At 37.9% G+C, this 20,035-nt stretch overlaps 1 protein-coding gene across 1 annotated transcript in view; it reads left to right on the top strand.

Moving 5' to 3' along the window:
* The window catches only part of PTAR1 (protein prenyltransferase alpha subunit repeat containing 1), a 43,903-nt gene extending 25,038 nt beyond the window's left edge, over positions 1-18,865 (top strand). Inside the window, exons 4-7 of the mRNA XM_032866586.1 lie at positions 4,940-5,044; positions 6,820-7,033; positions 13,351-13,649; positions 16,035-18,865. Of these exons, the coding sequence (XP_032722477.1) occupies positions 4,940-5,044; positions 6,820-7,033; positions 13,351-13,649; positions 16,035-16,377 (961 nt within the window). The 3' untranslated portion in view covers positions 16,378-18,865. The remainder of the gene's footprint in view (positions 1-4,939; positions 5,045-6,819; positions 7,034-13,350; positions 13,650-16,034) is intronic.
* The last annotated feature ends 1,170 nt before the right edge of the window (positions 18,866-20,035 follow it).

The raw sequence follows: 20,035 nt of genomic DNA, 5'->3' as shown, positions 1-20,035 counted from the left end.
GGTAATACTATGTTGTGCCATATGAAATTGTTTTTTTATAAAACAAAAATAGTTCAACCTAAGCATCCAGATCCCGGTGTCTTACACCATTCTTTAATAAAAGGTAACAGGCTTCGTGAAGAAATGTCTGATTCTAGGACCAAGGCAGGAAATCTCTAAGATTTGTCTGGAACATCTCAAAGAGCCAGACAGTAAGGAAGTGCTCAAAAAACAAAATGATGGAAATATGTCAAAGGCTTCTAGTGGCCAAAGCTGGAACAATTTGAGCAATAAAATAACATAAAATTGGGTTGTACCCTAAAGTATAAGATGGATGTTCATACTGACATAACTGAAGAAACAAATAGTAGACAACAGACAAATCTCTCATATAGAAGGATTCCAAATAATTTATATAGGCAGCTGCCTTCGAGGACCTTCCTCCTTAAGTGTAACTTCTTCCAAAAAGTACAGTGGAGAAACCGGACACGGACCATCTTAGCCAGGTAATCAAGGTCACTGTCAGCCGTGACAAGTCATGCTGGTATTTTGTGCCCCTGACCATGATGTGATAAAGATGGCACTTACCTTTTGTGGTCTCTTCCTCCTCAAAATAGTAATCTAACCATAAGAAAAACATATATAAAATACCTCATTAGTACTCATAAAAACTGGCTCTGAGGAGTCTATGGAGACATAACCAAATATAATGTGATATTCTAGATAGGATGTTGGACTAGAAGAAAGACATGTGGTAAAAAGTAAGGAATTCTGAATAAAGTATGGACTTCCAATAGTAATTTACTGGTATGATTCATCAGTTGTGACAAATGTACCATAATAATGTATTACTAATAAGGGAAGCTGGGTATAACATATGCAAGAGTTCTCTGTACTATCCTTACAACCTTTGTGTGAATTTAAAACAATTCCCAGATTAAAACTTTTAAGATTTTGTTTATTTTCTTAAGTAGTCTTGATACCCAACGTGGAGCTCAAACTTACATGAGATCAAGAGTCTCGTGCTCTATCAACTGAGCCAGCCAGATACCCCAAAAGTTTATTTAAAGAAACAAAGAAAAAACAAAAAAAAAATTCGAGTATTGGCAATTTCCTATATTTCAACTTAATACAGGATTGTTTTGAGGATTAATTTAGATAAGGTATGTAGATCACTTAACACAGTGCCTGATTCAGAAGTGTTCAGTAAGTGGTGATTTTTAGGAGTATGACTCTTACTATTGTCATTACTGTTATTTCAGACAGAATAACTAAAGATGCATGGGGAAAAGATGGCATTTGTTTATTCAGTTATACTGTGTGCCAAGTACTGAGCTAGCCAGTGGAGATTTTGCCATGGACAGATACACATAACCCCTGGTTTCCTACAGGTTTTAAATCAAGTGACAGCAGAGGGAAACCATAAGTAATACCTCGAGATAGAGAGAAGACACAAAAACTTTAAAAAATAAGATAAACCAGGGATGCCTGGGTGGTTCAGTTGGTTAAGCATCTACCTTTGGCTCAGGTCATGATCCCATGAGCCCCACGTGGGGCTCCTTGCTCGGCGGGGAGCCTGCTTCTACCTCCTCCTGCCGCTCCGCCTGCTCATGTGCTCTCTCTCTCTGACAAATGAATAAAATCTTCAAAAAAAATAGTAAGATGAACTTTGTAGAGCTAGAAAACCCCTCCCGTAATATCGCACAGGATTGCACATACAGCATTGCCTGTTCCTTACCAACCCCTCCTCTTTATGACACAACACACGTGGCCTTTTCCTTACCTGTATACTTCTCCCCCACATTTATTTGACCTTTGTTTTATTCCTTCCTCCTGTTTACAGTGGATCACCTAAGGCTTTAAGGATGAATCTCAAAGCCCAGCTTAGTCAATGTGCCTGAAAATAAAGCCACCTCAAATTGAAGGCAGTACTCCATTTCCTCAGTAAAGAAAGTCCAAAAAAATTATTTTAGGCTAATATCAATATGTAAACTTAAAGATATGTGCACGAAATAAGCAAATGTCTTAATATGTTATTTACTTCTTAAATTTAGTTAGATACCTTTAAAATAACTTGCTAAATGAAGTATTTGAATTTATTAATTTGTCATTTTCCTACTCAAATTTCATTAAACAATTTAATTCCGATGTCTCACATGGCTTATTGACATCAGTGACTTTGTCATCACAAGAGTTATTTTTTTTCCAACTTATCCAGACATTTTCCAGAGCACATAATGTTTACATGTATAGCTTGTTTGAGATACATTAGAGCACTTTTTGAACCCATGTGTGACTGAATTTTTCTCAAGATAGATCCCTACTGAATGTATTCGAGCACTTGATTTTCTTTAATTATATCTCTTGGTTAAGTGCTAGCTATAATGTAATCATTTACTATATTCCTTTTTAAAGTCATCTTTAAAAATTTTGTTTATGGGACGCCTGGGTGGCTCAATTGGTTAAATGTCTGCCTTCAACTCAGGTCACGATTCCAGAGCCCCTGGGATCGAGCCCAGCATCTGGCTCCCTGCTCAGCAGAAAGTCTGCTTCTCCCTCTGCGCCCTCATTCCTCTTGTGCTTGTTCTCTCTCTCTCTCTCTCAAAGAAATAGATAAACTCTTTAAAAAAAAAAAAAAAAGATTATTTTTAAGAATTTTATGATAATATTCAATGCCTACAGTGTTGAGTCCTGTGGCCAGGAATGTTTATTGAATTGATATTTAAATTCTGCTTCCTTTTTTATGATTCTATCAGGTGATCTTTTTAAGCATCCACATATACCATTGGTTGGCGTTCTTTTAGGCTAAGATATCTTCCCAAATATTTTGTGCAAAATAAATTAATAGAGCACCCACAGGGGCATCTGGGTGGCTCAGTGGGTTGAGTGTCTGACTCTTCATTTCGGCTCAGGTCATGGGCTCAAGATTCTGAGATGGAGCCCTGCGTCAGTCTCTGCGTGCAGCATGGAGTCCGGTTGAGATTCTCTCTGTCCTTCTGCCCCTCCCCTGCTGGCTCTCTTTCTATCTCTCAAAATGAATAAATAAAATCTTCTTTTTATTTTTTTTTAAGGAACCCTAATTTAAGAAACTTTTTTAAAGATTCAGGTATAAAGTGACTCCTCTTTTCTGAGGAAAATTTGGACTATTTCCCCATACATATAGATGGGAGTATAGGTAGTTAGTTGTAATAAGGAGAGGTTTTTAATTTAATAAATGGAAATTAGGCTTAATGTGGCAAATTCCACACCATAGCTGTTTTTAAACTTTGGTGTGCATCACCTGGAGTGCTTGTTCAAACACCTTGTTTTGTCACTAGTTTCTGATTCACCGGGTCTGGGCTGCGGCCTGAGATACGTATTTCTTACAAGTTCCAAATGATGGTGATGTTGCAGTTAAGGACCTACTTTGAGAAACACTGAAGTACAAAGAATTATAAATACAATTATATAGAATAATATTTTGCCCCTTTTTACACTATAGGTATCCTGACTTACTGTATAATGAGACCTTACTGATTTCAGAAGAAAAAGGTTGCAGATCTGCAAAAGTAACTGGCTGCTGCATTAAATATCCTTTCAATGACACACAGACTTCCTGTACATTGAAAGAAAAATAGTCAATAAACTCATTTGTTAAAGTATCCATAAACCTTCTTAGTATCACTTGAAATTATATCCTGGAGTGAAGTGCCTAACCTAAAATGATTGTAAAATAAAAACATTTGTCATCACTGTTCAGTATTTTCACTAAGAAGGAAGTTATTTTCCTTATCTAATAAATTTTAGAAATAGCACATTGCTGTTGGAAAGAAAATGTATAGTGGTAATTAGGAGCTAAGTTCATCTAAGTAGGTGAGGTATGTGATCTGGGCTCTCGTCTTCTTGGGATTAAAGTTCTCTAAAATAAATGAATTATCAACCCTACCACAGGCAGGACTTTTTAAGATGAATAAATTCTAGTAAATGATCTAATTTCATTATAATAGATACACTGAAAATTAATTAGGAGTATAATCAGTAATATCAGAGCTTATTATAAAAAACTTATTTGAGAAGCTAAAACTTAAATTGTATTTACTTGAGAAATAACAGGTGGAGAGCTCTTGCATGACATTCTTTATAACTGCATGGGAGATTTGAACACTTAAAATGACAACAAAAACCTCACATTGCTCTTACTTGTATTTGTATTTCAAAAAGGAATGGTCTAGTGTATTAAGGGCCATGCAGGCAGTTTACCTGGTAATAATATCTTTTGGGAACTTACCCTAAGTAGTAGTAGAAATGAAAGACATCTTAAGCACAAATTTCTGTTTCAGAAAAGTAAAAACTTGGAAGCAACCTAAATGTCTATAACCAAAGAGGAAAAATAGCATAGCCACTCAATGAAAACTATTCGATTTAAGTGTTTGCTTTAAAGATTATGTAGAACCATGGAATAATTCTTTAAGCTATAAAGCAGAATATAAAATTATATGGTAAAATGTATATGTATATGAGGAAAGACAGGGAAAATTAAAAAATAAAAATAGTAATTTTGTTAAGATAGTGATTAATGAATGATTTTTTCCTTACACCTTAATCATGCTGTGTGTTGCTCTTTATGTATTTTTGGTAATGAACTTAGCTTAGGAAGCTAGAACAATTCTTGACCAGTGTTGGATCTGTCTTACAGATACTGATGTCAGGCCTTGTAAGTTTTGGAAATGAAATAGCCAGAAACCCTCTTTGCCCTTTCCCAAATAGGTAACTAAAGTTCCACTGTCGATTTAAGACCTTCTGTTTCTGCTTATGAATCCTGTTACTGCGAGATTACAAAAATATATTCTTGATTACCGCGTGTGATACTTAATGAGTTTCTTGTTTTCTTATTTTCTTCCCAGTGAGGTTATGTTAATAGCCATGCGGTATGTTTGGATGGAAAGGTAGAGTAATGGTTCTTTTCATTTTTCTTTTACAGAAAAGAGCTCATCCTCTCTGGTACTTTAAATCCAATTAAGGACTTGCATCTGGGAAAACTGGCCTTAACTAAATTTCCAAAGAGTCCAGAAACATGGATTCACAGGTGTGGTTACTTTACACCGTAGGTCTCGTAGGGTTCAGAATTGCTGGAGAAACAAGTGTCAAGCAGGGTCACATATGGGTTCAGAGTGTGAATTCTAAACTCAACTTAACTACTTTCCAGCTCCAAATGCCATCACGTGCTCCATGTGTGACTTTCAGAAATGATTTAAGCTCTTCAAGCCTCAGTTTTCTCATTCATAAAATGGAAATAATAATTACACCTATTTCAGAGTTAATGGTTGGCTTTCCATGAAATAATGTATATTAACACTACCACAGTGCCGGGCACATATTAAATGCTCAGTAAATTTTAGCTGTTACTGTTCATTATGAACTATCTGAGCAGTCATAGAAATGGCATTGAGATGGTCAACTATTATGAAGAACTTGGGTTTTATAATTCATGCAGATATGTTTCTGGTACAGATGGTTGTGGTGATGGCTGTGGTTATTAAAATTAACAAAATAAGGAAGGTAAGGGCAGCTGAGGTGAGTGGTGTAGAGGCAGCGCTGAAGTTGCTAAGACTAAATGCAGAGAATATTTTTAACGTAAAGGCCTGAGTCAGCCCCAGTGCTCGTGAAAAGTCTCCTCGCCACCCTGGCTCTCTGGAGTGCATTCCTCTTGGACTCTGGAACTACTGTTTTGACTAAATGAGATGGTATGGGCTGGCTTCCTGGGGTCAGTGGGGAAATTCTTCAAAGAAATCTGTTTTCAGTTTACTAAGCCGCTTACAACTTTTCTTAAATCCTGAGCATTTTTAGGATCTTAGTCAGTTTGAGGTATCTTCACTATGATCTTGCCTTTGGCTAGCACTGCAGATCAGCTGCTTCCATGCTGGTTGTTTTTTCTTAGTAGGAATTGGGATAGCACTTCAAAGAGGCCTGTGGTTGTGTGTGTGGAGGTCTGGAAAGGAGCGGTGGCTGGGGAGGGCAGTGTTGAATATGCATTCACCAGTTTCTAAGCTTGTCTAATATTTTATATAAAGCAAGCTTTTGTTTTATAAGTTAAGTAAAAAAACCTTCCATTTGAAAATGACAAAATGAGTTTTCTTACTCAATTTCTAGTAACTTCTGGGTTGGAAATTTTTAATCTAAAAGAATGCTTCTTACGAGAAAATACTTGTAAAAACTAAGCACATTAAGTGGCCAGAGAAGCTTTTTTAATGCTTTTCATTTAAATAAGCGTGCTAATGAAAATCTTAGACAAGGGAAATATTTGTGGATAAAGACATTTTAAAACTCCTCATAGTTTTAACTAATTATATTGTATTTGTGTCCTCCCAGATTCTATGCTGTAACATAGAAATCCTGCTTAATGAAAGCAGTCATAATGCAGCTTCTTGTTTGCAGCAAATACACATAGGGTGAGGCATGCAAGTGTAATTAAAGATGTGAACTGTGACTCCTCCTCTGGTATTTACCAGCCATTACTTAATATCCCCTCCACCACCGCAGTCCCCCCTCCACATTCGCACCTTGTCTTTGCATTTTCTGGCCAAGTGGAGTTTCTGAGTTGTTATATTGGAGTTGAGGCATTCTCTTTCTGACAGATTTTAATGTTCTAGAAAGGTTTCTCTTTCCTCTTTGTCCTTTCTTCCCCCTCCTCCCCGTCCATGCTGCCGAAGTTAATTACATCTTTAAAAACAAAAACAACAGAATAATCCCACTCCCCCAAAATTGGGCTCATGGACAGGGATTGTTTTGCATTTTGCATTGTTTTGCACCTCTCTGGTTTATGTTCTTTCCTCATTTTCTTTCCCACATGTACCTTCACAGGCGATGGGTGCTACAACAGCTCATTCAGGAAACCTCCTTGCCTTCCTTTGTGACGAAAGGAAACTTGGGAACAGTTCCTGCAGAAAGGACCCAGAGACTGATCCAAGAAGAGATGGAAGTCTGTGGCGAAGCAGCAGGCAGATACCCGAGCAACTACAATGCCTGGTCCCATCGCATCTGGGTTCTCCAGCACCTGGCCAAGCTAGACGTGAAGGTAAGGCTGTTCTTCGTCTCCCGAGCCACATTCCCTGTCTGCCCTTTAAATATTCTGACAGTAGTTCCTCCTCAGAAGAGCTTTTAAGGAGGAAAGTACAGGAACTAATGACCTAGCAGCGTGGGAAGGATCTAGCAACTGATCCCTCCAAGGAAACCCCGGCAATTTAAAAAGTTTGCATTTCTCAGCAGTGCAGTTTCTGGCACTCTTGGGGTTAGTATATTGGTAGAATGAGGACAAGTTTAAGCAGTAAGAAGACTGAGCATAATTCCTTTTGCGCTGAAACAGGAAGGGATTATTAGGCCTTATAGCGCTGGAATTGCTCTTTCTTAGTGGTCTCTGCTTGTGTGACTTCATGTGCTGAATCAGCTGGCTGCCTTCTCACCATCTCCTCTCCTGGGGAGGTAAGAGACCTCACCCGCTCTTCCCAAACTTGCCTATGTCTATAAATTACATTAGATTTCTGAGTCCTACCCCAGGCCTACTAAATTGGGGAGAGGGTAGGATTTAAGATCAGTATTTCTCACGGGGCTCAGGGGGTTATCTGGAGACAGAGCTGAGTTGGAAGCTGTCATAGCCTAGACCCTTCAGTTTAGAAATGAGGAGATCGAAGTTTCCAGAGAATGTTAATGGCTTAGACTTAGCCACAGTTGCGTCACTTACTATTCATCGGGACAAGAACCAGGTATCCTTTTCTCCTTCTTACGTACTATAGCTTCTCTATATTTTTCTTCACTTCTTACGTTTCGGTGCCATAAGAATGTAGGGCCCTGCTCTGAGAGCTTCTCAGGCTTGAGACGACTTAAAGGGGCGAGAATACCTCAAGTGGCACTTTCAGATTAACTGGGAAGCGTTCTCTCATTTCGCTCACCAGCCCCTTCCTTCATTCCTCTCTCCCCACTCTGTGTCCTAGCCAGAGATTCCTCCAGGGTAAATAAGAGTTTTCATTTCTGGGGAATTTTAAGCCAACAGTTCTGGAAGAGTAGCCCTTCCCCCCCAGTTGTGTGTTTCAGGAGGGGAGGCCCCTTAAAGGAGTGGAAAGAGCAAAGACAGAATCCTACTGACCTGGCTTCACATTTTGGCCTTACTAGCTATGTGTGAAAAGTAAGGCTTTCATGTTTCATCTGTGAAATACCAGCTCCACTGCCTGCCTCAGTGGATTATTCTGACAATTTGAGTTCATGTGTGTAAAGTACTGGGCACCTAATAGAGGCTTACTGTATTTTAGTTCCTTTCTCTGTTCCTCACAGATAGAAGGTTTAGGTGAAACTGACTCCCAGTTTGCTCGATCAACTCAATGTAATTTATTCATGAAAAAGTACTGAAACTCTTTCATTCCCAGACAATGCCTTATATGCTGGGTGTGGCATAATGACAGCGAGATTGCTCTCAACAAATTGAAAATCTAGTTGAGGAAGCGGATACCAGCACTCACAAAGCAGTTTGACCCTCGCAGGAGCTGAGGGAAGCACCAGGGACAGTGGGAGCACAGAAATGGCTTCTCATCTAGGCTGGGCTCATTGGAAACAGTTGCCAGAAGGAAGGCTGCTCCATTGTCAGGAGTCTGGAGGAACAGGTTCAAGTCATCTGGCGGGATGTGGGAGATAGGGGAGTTCTAACAGAGTCTGGTCATCTCAGCTCCACAACTTGATAGTGTGTAGGGGCTGGGAAGGTACATGGGGACTGAGTATAAAGAGAAAGGCAGAGTCCAGGTGAGCTGAACGGTCTTTGGAGACCTGCCTGCCTTGATGTGGACCCTTTAAAGTGGCATTCCCTTAAAATCAAGCACACGGGGGTAAAGTGAAATTCTTGTTTTTTTGAGGCTATCTGATGTTGAAGATGACAACTCATTATTGGTGTGTTGATTCAGTGGCCTGAGTCCACTGCTAGGCTCACATGTTGTCCACCGGCTGTGCCCTGCCCTTGGTTGAGCTCCATACTCTTCCTTTCCCCCTGCCACTGCAGCTGTCTCAGTGAAGAATGCTGAATTTGCCCAATCCTCTTTCTGTTCTTAGAAGCCACTGGCCCCAGCTAGGAGATCATGCCCTCCTGTGCTTTGTCTGTAGAGGCAGTCATCACAGAAGTACCACTGGTCTAAAGCAGCTTAAAAGTACATATAAAATGAGCTGGCATCTTTTTACTTGGGAAATTTTAAATGATTTTTTTTTTAAGATTTTATTTATTTGAGAAAGAGACAGCACAAGCTGGGGAAAGGGGCAGAGAGAGGGGGAGAAGCAGACTCCCCACTGAGCAGAGAGCCTGATGTGGGGCTCAATCCCAGGACCGCAAGATCATGACCTTAGCCTAAGGCAGACATTTAACTGAGTGAGCCACCCAGGCACCCCCCAAGAAAATTTTTTTTGAAGTGCTTGTATACAGCATTGATAAGGCTATGAAAGCAAGCATCGTAGAAATTGGTGCGATCTTACTGAAGGACAGCATGGCAGCATTTATCTGACTCTACAAAAAAAGTTGTGTTCTTTCTCATCTAGGATTTCTGCTTATGGGATTTCATCCTAAAGAAATACCGGGAGGTACAGTATGGTGGTGTAGTAATTAAAGGCTCCACTCATTGGTCAGACAGACCTAATTTGAATCCTGACTATACCACCATTTTGGTTTGTGGCCTTGGAGAAATTTCTTAACCTCACTAACTTTTAGTTTCTTCATCAGTAAAATGGGACAGGTGAAAATTCCTACCTTACTGAGTGATGTGAATTAAATGGGAAATCCACGTAAAGTGGCCATCAGAAGTGCTCATACTAAGTGTTCAATAAACACAGGCTATTAAATATGAAAGTTTGATATATAGAAATGCTAGTTATAATAGTGAAAAAGTAGAACCAGTCTAACCCTCCAATAATAACAGATCAGTTACATTGCAGTTCACCACATATTAGAATATTTTATTGTTACTAAAAATTATATTTTGGAAGAGTATTTAAAGAAAAAGTTCAGGGGCGCCTGGGTGGCTCAGTGGGTTAAAGCCTCTGCCTTTGGCTCAGGTCATGATCTCAGGGTCCTGGGATCGAGCCCCAAATCAGGCTCTCTGCTCAGCAGGGAGCCTGCTTCCTCCTCTCCCTCTCTGCCTGCCTCTCTGCCTACTTATAATCTCTGTCTGTCAAATAAATAAATAAAATTTAAAAAAAAATAAAATAATGAAAAAGTTCAGTATAGGATAAGAATCTTTAAAACTAAATATGAGATGGCCCTAATTTTTTAATATATTATTAGCTTTGAATGAGATCTTAGTGTTTGGAGCAGTGCTTGGCATATTGTAACTGCTTAACATATATACACACACACACAGTGCTATTACAGATATATTGGCTTGTGTTTCCATAATATATATACGTATTCATTTTCTAGTAAAAAAAAAAAGAGAGAGAGAATAAAGAATTGTGAACAGTGCTGGAGGATGAAATTACGAGTTTTTTATTTTCTGTTTTATTTTCTGTGGTGAGTGTGTGTTTTAGGTAGATATTTATTTAAGTAAATTTTAAAATAGCCTCATTTGTGAGGGTGGGGTGAGAGGAAAAACTCAAAAGTTGAACAGAATTTATTACTACTAGCCAATTAAAAGTTGATAATGGTATGTCACCTGAGAAAGCACACAGGGCCATTTCTGCAAAAAAAGACATACAGATGGCCAAGAAAGACATGAAAAGATGTTCAGCATCATTAGCCATCAGGGAAATGCAAATCAAAACCACAGTGAGATATCATTTCATACCAAGTAGGATGGCTGAAATGAAAAACAAGTTAAAAGTGCTGACAAGGTTGTGGAGAAACTGGGACCCTTATACATGCTGGTAGGAATGTGAAATGATGCAGCCGCTGTGGAAAGCGGTTTGGCATTTCCTCAAAAAATTAAAACTAGAATTACCACATATGACCTTGCAGTTCTACTCTCAGGTATATATCCCACAGAATGGAAAACTCGTTACAGCAGTGTTTATAACAGCATAATTTATAATAGCCAAAAACAAGTAACAACTCAAATGTCCAATATCTGAGGAGTAGATAAATGCAGTGTGGTATATCCTTACAATGGGATGTTATTCAGTCATAAAAAGGAACAAAGTTCTGATATGTGGATGAACCTTAAAAACATGCTGATGGCAAGAAGCCAGGTTCAGAATGCCCATCTTCTATAATTTCATTTATATGACATTCAGAATAGGCAGAGCACATTAGTGGCTGACGGGAATGGAGATTTAGGGGACCCTTAATAGGAATAGGACCCTCCTAATAGGAATTTGGGAGGTGATGAAAATGTTCTGAAAAGAGACAGCAGTGATGGCTGCACAAATCTGTATATATACTGAAAGCCACCAGTTTATTTTTCAACTTCAAAAACTGGTTCTAAAGTACATTAGGAAGAATAAAACTTCAAGAATAGCTAAGAAAATGTTGGGAAAAAAATATCGTTTATATCTCTGCGCCTTTTGATTTTAGTAAAAAAAAATGCCCCAAAATTCCTGTTGAAGTTTCTTTTCTCATTTAGTATGCCTCTTAAATATAGGAAGGGCAAAGAATATAGTGAATTTTTCTCTTAAAAAGTCTGAGAAAACTTTTTAAAGGAATTATATTTATATTGTTGAAAATTTATCATATATGTGCTATTTTTTTGTCTCGAAATTAAAATAATTGAAAATTTTACATATAGAAACGTGTAATAAGAAATAATCTAAAGGTTTTTTATGTTACTTAAATTCCTTTGAAACAGTTTTGTACTCTTTTCAATCTGTATTAAGAAACCCTACCAAACCAGAATTAAAAAGCTGATGTATTACCGCCTAAATAGCCTGCAGGTTAATTCTTCAAAGATGTAATAACCTCAGGGTTAGTATATATTTTTCTAAGGTGGAAGTTTATCTTGTGCTGTTTTGCTCATTTTAATCAAATAAACAGTCTTGTTTGCCATTTCTCAGAGATTCACCAGCTCTGGAACAAACCTATTTGGCTTTGAATAAACCCATTAGAATTTAAAGGAGAGGCTTAAAGCATTTCACTGATAAATATCAACTGTCCTTTGCTGGGAGTAATCTTGTTCCTCTCTACTAGTCACTTAATTCATCAAATTGTTCAGTTCAATCGTTGATTCATTCATAAAATACTTATGTGTTCACTCTGATGCCATCGAGTATAGAACGTTGGAAGCATTAATTAGGAATGAATAAATATCTTCAACAACTTACAGAATTTAGTGGGGATGAAAAGATGTGCAGACATTCTATATGTATAGTAGAACACATAGAGGTTCAGGAGAGGGAGAGATTTCTTCTAGGGAAGAAGGGAACCATGAGGAATAGAGAGGACTCTCGGTATGAGAGAAGGCATTTGCCGGGGACCCTTGAAAAGCAGATGGAGGAGGAGCACTTGGGCTTTGTGCTGTCTGTATTATTCACTGCTGGCAAATATATGTCTTTTTTTCTTAACTGGTCTGAAAGTCCTCTAATGGCATGTGGGAGGCCCTCAATATAGCTTTTGCTGATCAGAATCCATTTGCATTTGCTACTTGTCCAAGACACTGCCAAATAATTTATTTTTTCATAACTGCTGCTTTTCTTTTTAATCATTCCATTTGAAGTTGCTTAGTTTGCAGGATTGATAATACAAAGACTTAATTCACTGCTGAATTTTGTCTCCTCTACTTAAAAAAAAAATCATTTATCATTGATGTTAATTGAGTTTGAGATGAATAGTGAAAATCATGTGCTCTTGAAAATTCTTGTTACTAATGCATCATATTTTTTGTACTAAGTCCTTAGAATTATTAGTGAACAAAACTGACCGTCTCTGCCCTCATGGCACTTACAGTGAAGAACAAATAATACAATGAATCAGTTGTTTAACAAATAATAAGTTAAATATTGTAATGTTCATTAAATATTAAAGTTCATCAAAGTAACCTTTGAGTTTGTATTTTCTCTCAACATCAGCATTCTTGTAAATAAACACCCTAATGTTCATCATTATTTTAGAATAGTTTTTCTATGTATGTGCCAATCAGAATGTGATTGATCAAGGTCCAGAGAAAGAATGAAAAATAAGTCCTTAAATTGTGTATGTCTGTGTGTGTGTGTGTGTGTATATACACACACGTGTCTTACAATTTTATTAGGGAAAGGGGAAACTAGCCTTCGCTGAGCTTACACTAACTGACACCACTGTGTTGGACATTGTATACAAAGTATTGATAGAAACAATGTTACCAAAAAATACAAGGAACAAATCAAAGAGAAATGCAAAGCATTAATGGAGAAATTCCTTTGGCAGTTCCTCTTCTCACTTCCCTTTTTTCTTCCTACAAGATTCTTCTTGATGAACTCTCTTCTACTAAACACTGGGCATCCATGCATGTTTCAGACCACAGTGGATTTCACTACCGCCAGTTTTTGTTAAAGTCTTTGATTAGCCAAACTGTGATAGATGGTTCTGTATTGGAGCAAAACCCTTTGAGAAGTGAGCCAGCTCTTCTAAAAGATGAAGAAGCAGCAGCTTCAACAGAGGAAGCGACGATAAATCTTCCCCGTCTTCTAGAAGAAGAAGTTGAATTCAGCACTGATCTTATTGATTCCTACCCAGGACATGAAACCCTTTGGTGTCACAGGTAAGAGGACGGAAAATCTATTTTCTGCATGGGACTGCTTGAGTTCATGAGAGCTGTAGAAGGTCTTCTGTCTTCCGCCTGCCTGCTCAGGTGGTAGGTAACTGATCGTGGAGCTTTACGTGAATTCAAAGTTTATGCTATCATACTTCTTCCTCGTGATCTTCAATATGAGGTTCCTCATGCAGATCTCTGCCTAATGCTTAGGTTGGGGATATTCAAGCTTGACTCTCCAACAGAGTAGCCTCTGTTACTTCCAAACTGTGAACAGAAGTTTCTCAACTCTCTCCTTGGAGATTCTGATATATATAGAGAGATATAGATATAGATATCGATATCTATATCTATATCTATATCTATCTATCTATCTATCTATCTGGGATGGAACACTGCCATCTAGTCTTTAAAAAAACAAAAACCAAAAAAACTTAACAGGTAAATTTGATGCAGAGTCAGATGTAGACCATGGATTAGGCCTTGAGAATAGTTAAGCTTATTGATAGTCTGCAAATTAAGTTTCCTTAAGTATAAGCTCTTGACACACAGGGCAGGATTATTAGGAAGCAGTGAAAGAAATGAACAACCTCATAATGTGGGTTCTGAGTACATTTGACCTCAAAATAACTGTCATACTGGGATGAAGTCCAGGTGTGGGAACCCCCTGATTGGTTCTTTTTTGAGGCATCTCCATCTCTATAAATACGGATTCTATTTCAGACTAGAGGATTCTGTTTATAAACAAAGGACTTGCTGTGCCAGGCAGGAGGTAGGCATTTTAAATATTTGTATGTTTTTATATTTTTAAAGTTGCTGAGATTTGCCCCCCTTTTGCCAGTCTAGTCTATCTTGTAGGCTATTTGAGGAGATGTGTTCAGCTGCTGTTCGTATTTAGAAGATGGAAGACTCCCCTCTTTGGCACCTTCATGAAAAATATTTTTCTCATAAAAATAAGACACTCTTCCTCTACATTTTCTAGAGAGAAGATCTTAACTTCCTTATTGTTTTGGTGTTAATAGATTTCTGTTGCTATTCTATATTTAGGTGCATCAGTAGCAAGGCTGAGAAAATTTAAAAATTATATTTGTGTTAAGAGATAGCTATTAGCAGAAGCCTTCTATAAAGATTAATTGAAATTTGGGGTGAGGCATGGGGAGAAGTGACAGTTTAGATGACCTCTATATTATACAGGCCAGTTTCTGGCCCTTCATTCATTGCCCTGAGGCACCTTATCTGTCCTTTAAGTTTTATCCTCTATAAAATGGGTAAATCATATGCCCCCTGTCTACTCCAGAATATGCTGGGAAAATGAACAGAATTCTCATTCAAGGGCTTAGAGTTGCTAATATGAATAATGAGATAGAACAACCTAGAATCTATGTAGTTTACCAGTTGTGAACAGGAGATGTGCACCCCCACTGAGTCAGAATTTTTGCAGATTAGACACATAGGTCTTCACTGTTAACAAATAACTCCTCAGTTGTTAAGCATCTGCCCTCGGCTCAGGTCATGATCCCAGGGTCCTAGGATGGAGCCCCTCATCAGTCTCCCTGCTCAGGGGGAGCTTGTTCCCGCTCCTCCTGCTTGTATTCCCTCTCTCGCTGTCTCTCTCTCTGTCAAATAAATAAATAAAATCTTTAAGCAAACAAACAAAATCAAATAACTCTGGATGAGCCTAAGGGCAGGAGAACTGCTCTCCTTAGAGGAAGTGCAAGAGCTGTGCCTTTTACATGCTTTTTTCAGAGCCCAGCACATCCCTAATAAATAAATAAATCTCATTCATTTATTTAATGAGACTGTAGTGGTGGGTTTTAGGAAAAGTTCAGTTGGTTTTTAGATAATACATGTTCTTACTAAAGAAAATACAGAAGATAGAGGCCATGGACTAAAAGCCTCTGGATGAGCTATTTAATCCCCTTGTTCCTAAATCACTTCTGTTTTAGGATATCAGTGAAGTTAATTTTTGCTTCTGTTTTATTTTTTAATAGCAGAAATTGGGCTAAGACCTATTTCTCATTTTGTGTTGTGGTTACAAAGAGTAACAATTCGAAGTGATTAGCATCATCTCAGTCAATGGTGTAAAAATCCTTTGGGGTCAAAAAAAAAAAACCCAAAACCCTTTGGGGTCATATGTAGGATTCTTTCTCACAAACAGTCCAGTAATCTGGGCTTGTAAGACTCTGGTCTAAATATGCAGAGACTTAGGTAATTGTTCCTCCTCCCTGCCTCCAGGTAACTCTGGTCGCTAAGGGGGGGTAGCAAAATGAGCACTATATGTTTTGAAATTATCAACTTATTACTATTGTGGTTTTTTTTCTCCCCGGAAAAGCTTGACTTCACGATAATGATTTTTCTTCTCTGTGTTCCCTTTCTCCCCCTCCTCTTTCCCAGGCGGCACATTTTCTACCTTCAGCATCACTTAAGTGGTAGGTTTCCTCACAGTGTGACCCAGTTGTCACCTGCAGACAGCCCTGGGGGGACTCGGAGTGACTTGCACCTCATCCCAGCAGGCCCACACATGTCTCAGGCCATGGAGGTAGATGGGCTGAATGACTGTAGCAAGCAAGGCTATTCCCAGGAAACCAAACGCCTGAAGCGGACCCCAGCTCCTGACTCCCGGGGCCTGGAAATGGAGCATAGGTTCATCGATCAAGTATTGTCCACCTGCCGGAACGTAGAGCAGGCCAGGTTTGCCAATGCCTACAGGAAATGGCTGGTTACGTTGAGTCAGTGAAAGACGTAGATTAGTTCTGCAAGGTCACCCTTTTAGTGCAATATTGCTTTCCTTTTTCCTTACATAGTTGCATGAACTGTTTGCTATGATGTGGTCTTCATCTTTAGGTTAAAAGTCCGTAGTAAATCTTTCATTTATTTATTTTGTTAAGAACTGGCATTCCTTTGGGGATAAAATAACTGTGTAGTTTCTTCCTGCTAAACAGTGAGTCTTAATTTTTTTTTTTCTTAACTTCTCATCCTTTATATTTCTATACGTGTAGCTTCTTCTCATTTGGTTCTCCTGACTGGTTCACAGACACGTCTACCCCACTCAGTGCAATTGCTGCATAGGCTGGTTGTTTGTTTGTTTGTTTGTTTTTAATTAAAAATTTATGTTGTTCAGCTTTAGAATAATACAAGCTCAAAATTACTCATATCTAATTATTGTTTTGAAAATCAAGTGGCCAGATAGATGGATTTGTGAAAATATAAATAATTTCTTTTTCTCTATTCAAGTTATTGACCAATGTAACCAAAGTCAGAAGTATTGGAATTTATATAAAAACATGCTTCCAATGTGTAATCCATTTTAAAATGGTTATTTTAAAAGAGAAATGAATTTTAAGAGTTTATGTAATTACAGGACTGGGAAATTATTTTTATTACTGGTTTTGATAGATTCTTTTTACCTCAAATTTGGTATAGGCCAAAAACACTCAAGTTAGCCCATATAAACATCATTTGTTGTTTAAACCTGAAATGTCATTTTTAGTTCCTACTACTTATTTCCCTTTTAAATTCGCCATGAAAAGTGGGGGAAATATGCATGGAAATGTATCCATAAAAATCTTTCTTTTTAAAAATTTAAGTTCCTGAGGATATACTTAAACTACAAAATTTTTATGAAGTGATTGTTAAAAGTTTGCTGGTAAATGCCAGAGGAGAGAAAAGCTTTTGAAGATTAGTTCTTCAACCTTTGTTTAAAAAAAAAAAAAAAAAAAAAAAAAAAAAAAACTTAAAGACTTTGATATTAAACTTATCAGGGATGAGGTACCAAAGTAGCCACCTCACAGCTATATCTTATCTTTTCAATAATAAGGGCTGGGTTTTTCAGGTCTGTGAGGCAGGGTGGGAAAAGGGCCTGGTAATGTTTACTTTCTTAATATATTTTCCCCCATGTAAATGGTCTGTGTTTGTTATTTCCTCTCCACATATCCTTTTCTTTATTTTTCAATCCATTCCATATTTTTTGACACTTTCACTTTTGTATGTTTTTCCTTAATTGTCTTATTTTGAGGATGTGTACTGAAGATACTCTCTGTCCTCTTTCCAATGAATTTCATACCCCATTAAACACACACACACACAAAATACTAAAATGAACTGCCCCTCTAAAAGTTCCCCTAATGACAGAAACTGCCTATTGTCCTATATGTGTGCGGAATGTAATAGTGGCCGAAGTAAGTGTGACCGCCGTACTTTGCTTGCTCTCCTTTTTCCTCACTAGGTCACCTGTAGGGTGAGGGGACAGACCTAGGGAAAGGCAGACGTCTCCTGTCTTCTCTTATGGAAACCCTGGGCTTGAGAGAGGCACACTGCCTTACGTTTAGGAGAAGAATGAGTTCTTCTAGTGCATCATGATTTTGATGAGTAGCAAACTGTCCGGTAAGACTTAAGAACACCAGAAAAATTGGTCAGCCTGCCTCTTGGTAGACAGAACCTGCTTTTCTCTCTTGGGGCAAAATTAACCTTTTGTAGTTTTCATAGTATTTAGGTAAGAAAATAACTGTCATTTTGAACATAATTCTGTGGCCCTTTGTAGACAAAGCATATTTTGAATCAAATACCTCAAGGTCTACCGAGACCTCTATGGATAAAACCATTAGTTTGTGATTTTCAGCACCTGCAGGGCATGGTGGGGAGACCACACAGAGAGGGCGTGAGAGTCAGCCCATTCCCCTAAATACAAGCCGCCAAATCCTGGCCTCACTCAGTTTACCTTTCTTCCACACATCAGTCTGAGCATCCCAAGTACTAGGGCTTCTTATGCTTTGAGGTGAGAGTGTCAGGACAGGAGTAGAGATAAGACCCTGTAAAACATCAGCTCAGTTTGATCGCGGCCCCACCTTTTTATAGCCTCCACCTTTGATGTGATCTGTCTTCATGTGTTTTAAGGCCCTTAATCCACCCCTTTATGAAGCCATGCAGTCCTATAAGATACCTTGGTTTCTTGTCTTCCTAATAATGTTTTGAGTAGGGACTAAAAATACAAATATCTAAAGGATGTTTACTGTTTGTGACTTTTATGTGCTACTTTATTTCTAAAATTTGCATTTTTCAAGTGTTCATTCACAGAAGAACCTAGTATTGCCCTATATGGTTGTGTTTTTCTCTAAATGGTTGACATCTACACTCATTAGCTGGAGCGTGATAACATCTCTTTGGATGAGTTTATGCAGTGGAAAGGTGTGTCTATTTTCAGGGACTTGTCAGTCTTTTTTTTTTTTTTTTTTTTTCTTATAAATAAGTCATTGTCAAAAAGATAGTTTGGATTGACACACATTTCATCAAACTTCCATTGGGAGAATAGTAGGCTATGGTACCTTCCTATGGATCAAGAATACTACTGACAAGCCAAAAGCAATAAGATCTGTAAATACCTCCACCACCACCTTCCTCCCTCATCCCACCTTTTTTTAAGTACACCTATTTTGTTAATATGGTGTTCCCACATTATACTGTGTGCCTTGCACATTGTGAGGACTCATTAAATATTTATCAAATTAATAAATGATTAACTGTTTGAAGAAGGGAAAGATTGATCATGAGTAATGCATAGAATGAGTTATGATTGAGAAATTAACAGATTAGAGCAATGGATTGTGAATGAATGATAGATTCTCGATTCATGATACTTCAGGTGAGCTTTTACATACACAGTAAGGTAGTTTAGATTTTTTTCTTCATTTAACTACCTTGTTTAAGCTCATTAAATCCCAGCCAAGAAATGCAGCTCTATAATTATGAAATAACTGTACTTTAAATATATGTTAAAAATTCACAGAATGAAGCTCGTTTGCATTAAGTACACTACTTTCTGTTCATTTACAATATTAGAGGACAGATCTTGCCAACAGAGCCAGAGACACTGGAGCATTTGAAGAAATTCTTTGATTTCAAAGACTTGGTGATCTGTATTTGTGCCTGGATAGTCATTTTATGCTTCTCCTTTTCTCCTCCCCAGCTTGAATTGTGGACCTTTTAGGTATTTCTTAAACCTATATAAGTCATTTTTTAAAAATTTTAGGATTAGTTACCTATTAATATCCCTTTTTTCTTTTCTAGGTTTTAGCATTTTCTATTCCCTCTTTGGAAACCCTGGGCTCAGACTCTAAATCATATCCCTTACTTCTGTGGTATGGTTCTAATTAAATTCAGGACTTCATTGTTAATAGGATAAAACCTATACAAGTTGTCACCCAGAGCTATTTAAATCTTCAGATGAGGGCTTATGTGACACAAGGTAGGAAAACAAGAGTTCCTGGACTTTTCTGTGGCAGTTGATAGGAAAGCGTATATGGTGGTAGACTTTGTGTGATTTCCACGTATTCAGGTAGTGTCAATTCATGCTTATTATATAAGGAGAACTTTTAATATTGTTGAGAACAAATTAAAAG

This window comes from Lontra canadensis, unplaced genomic scaffold (genome assembly GCF_010015895.1).
Source record: "Lontra canadensis isolate GAN:19392208 unplaced genomic scaffold, GSC_riverotter_1.0 scaffold31, whole genome shotgun sequence".
NCBI classification, from domain to species: Eukaryota; Metazoa; Chordata; class Mammalia; order Carnivora; family Mustelidae; genus Lontra; species Lontra canadensis.
This window is presented reverse-complemented; position numbering and strand designations above follow the sequence as displayed.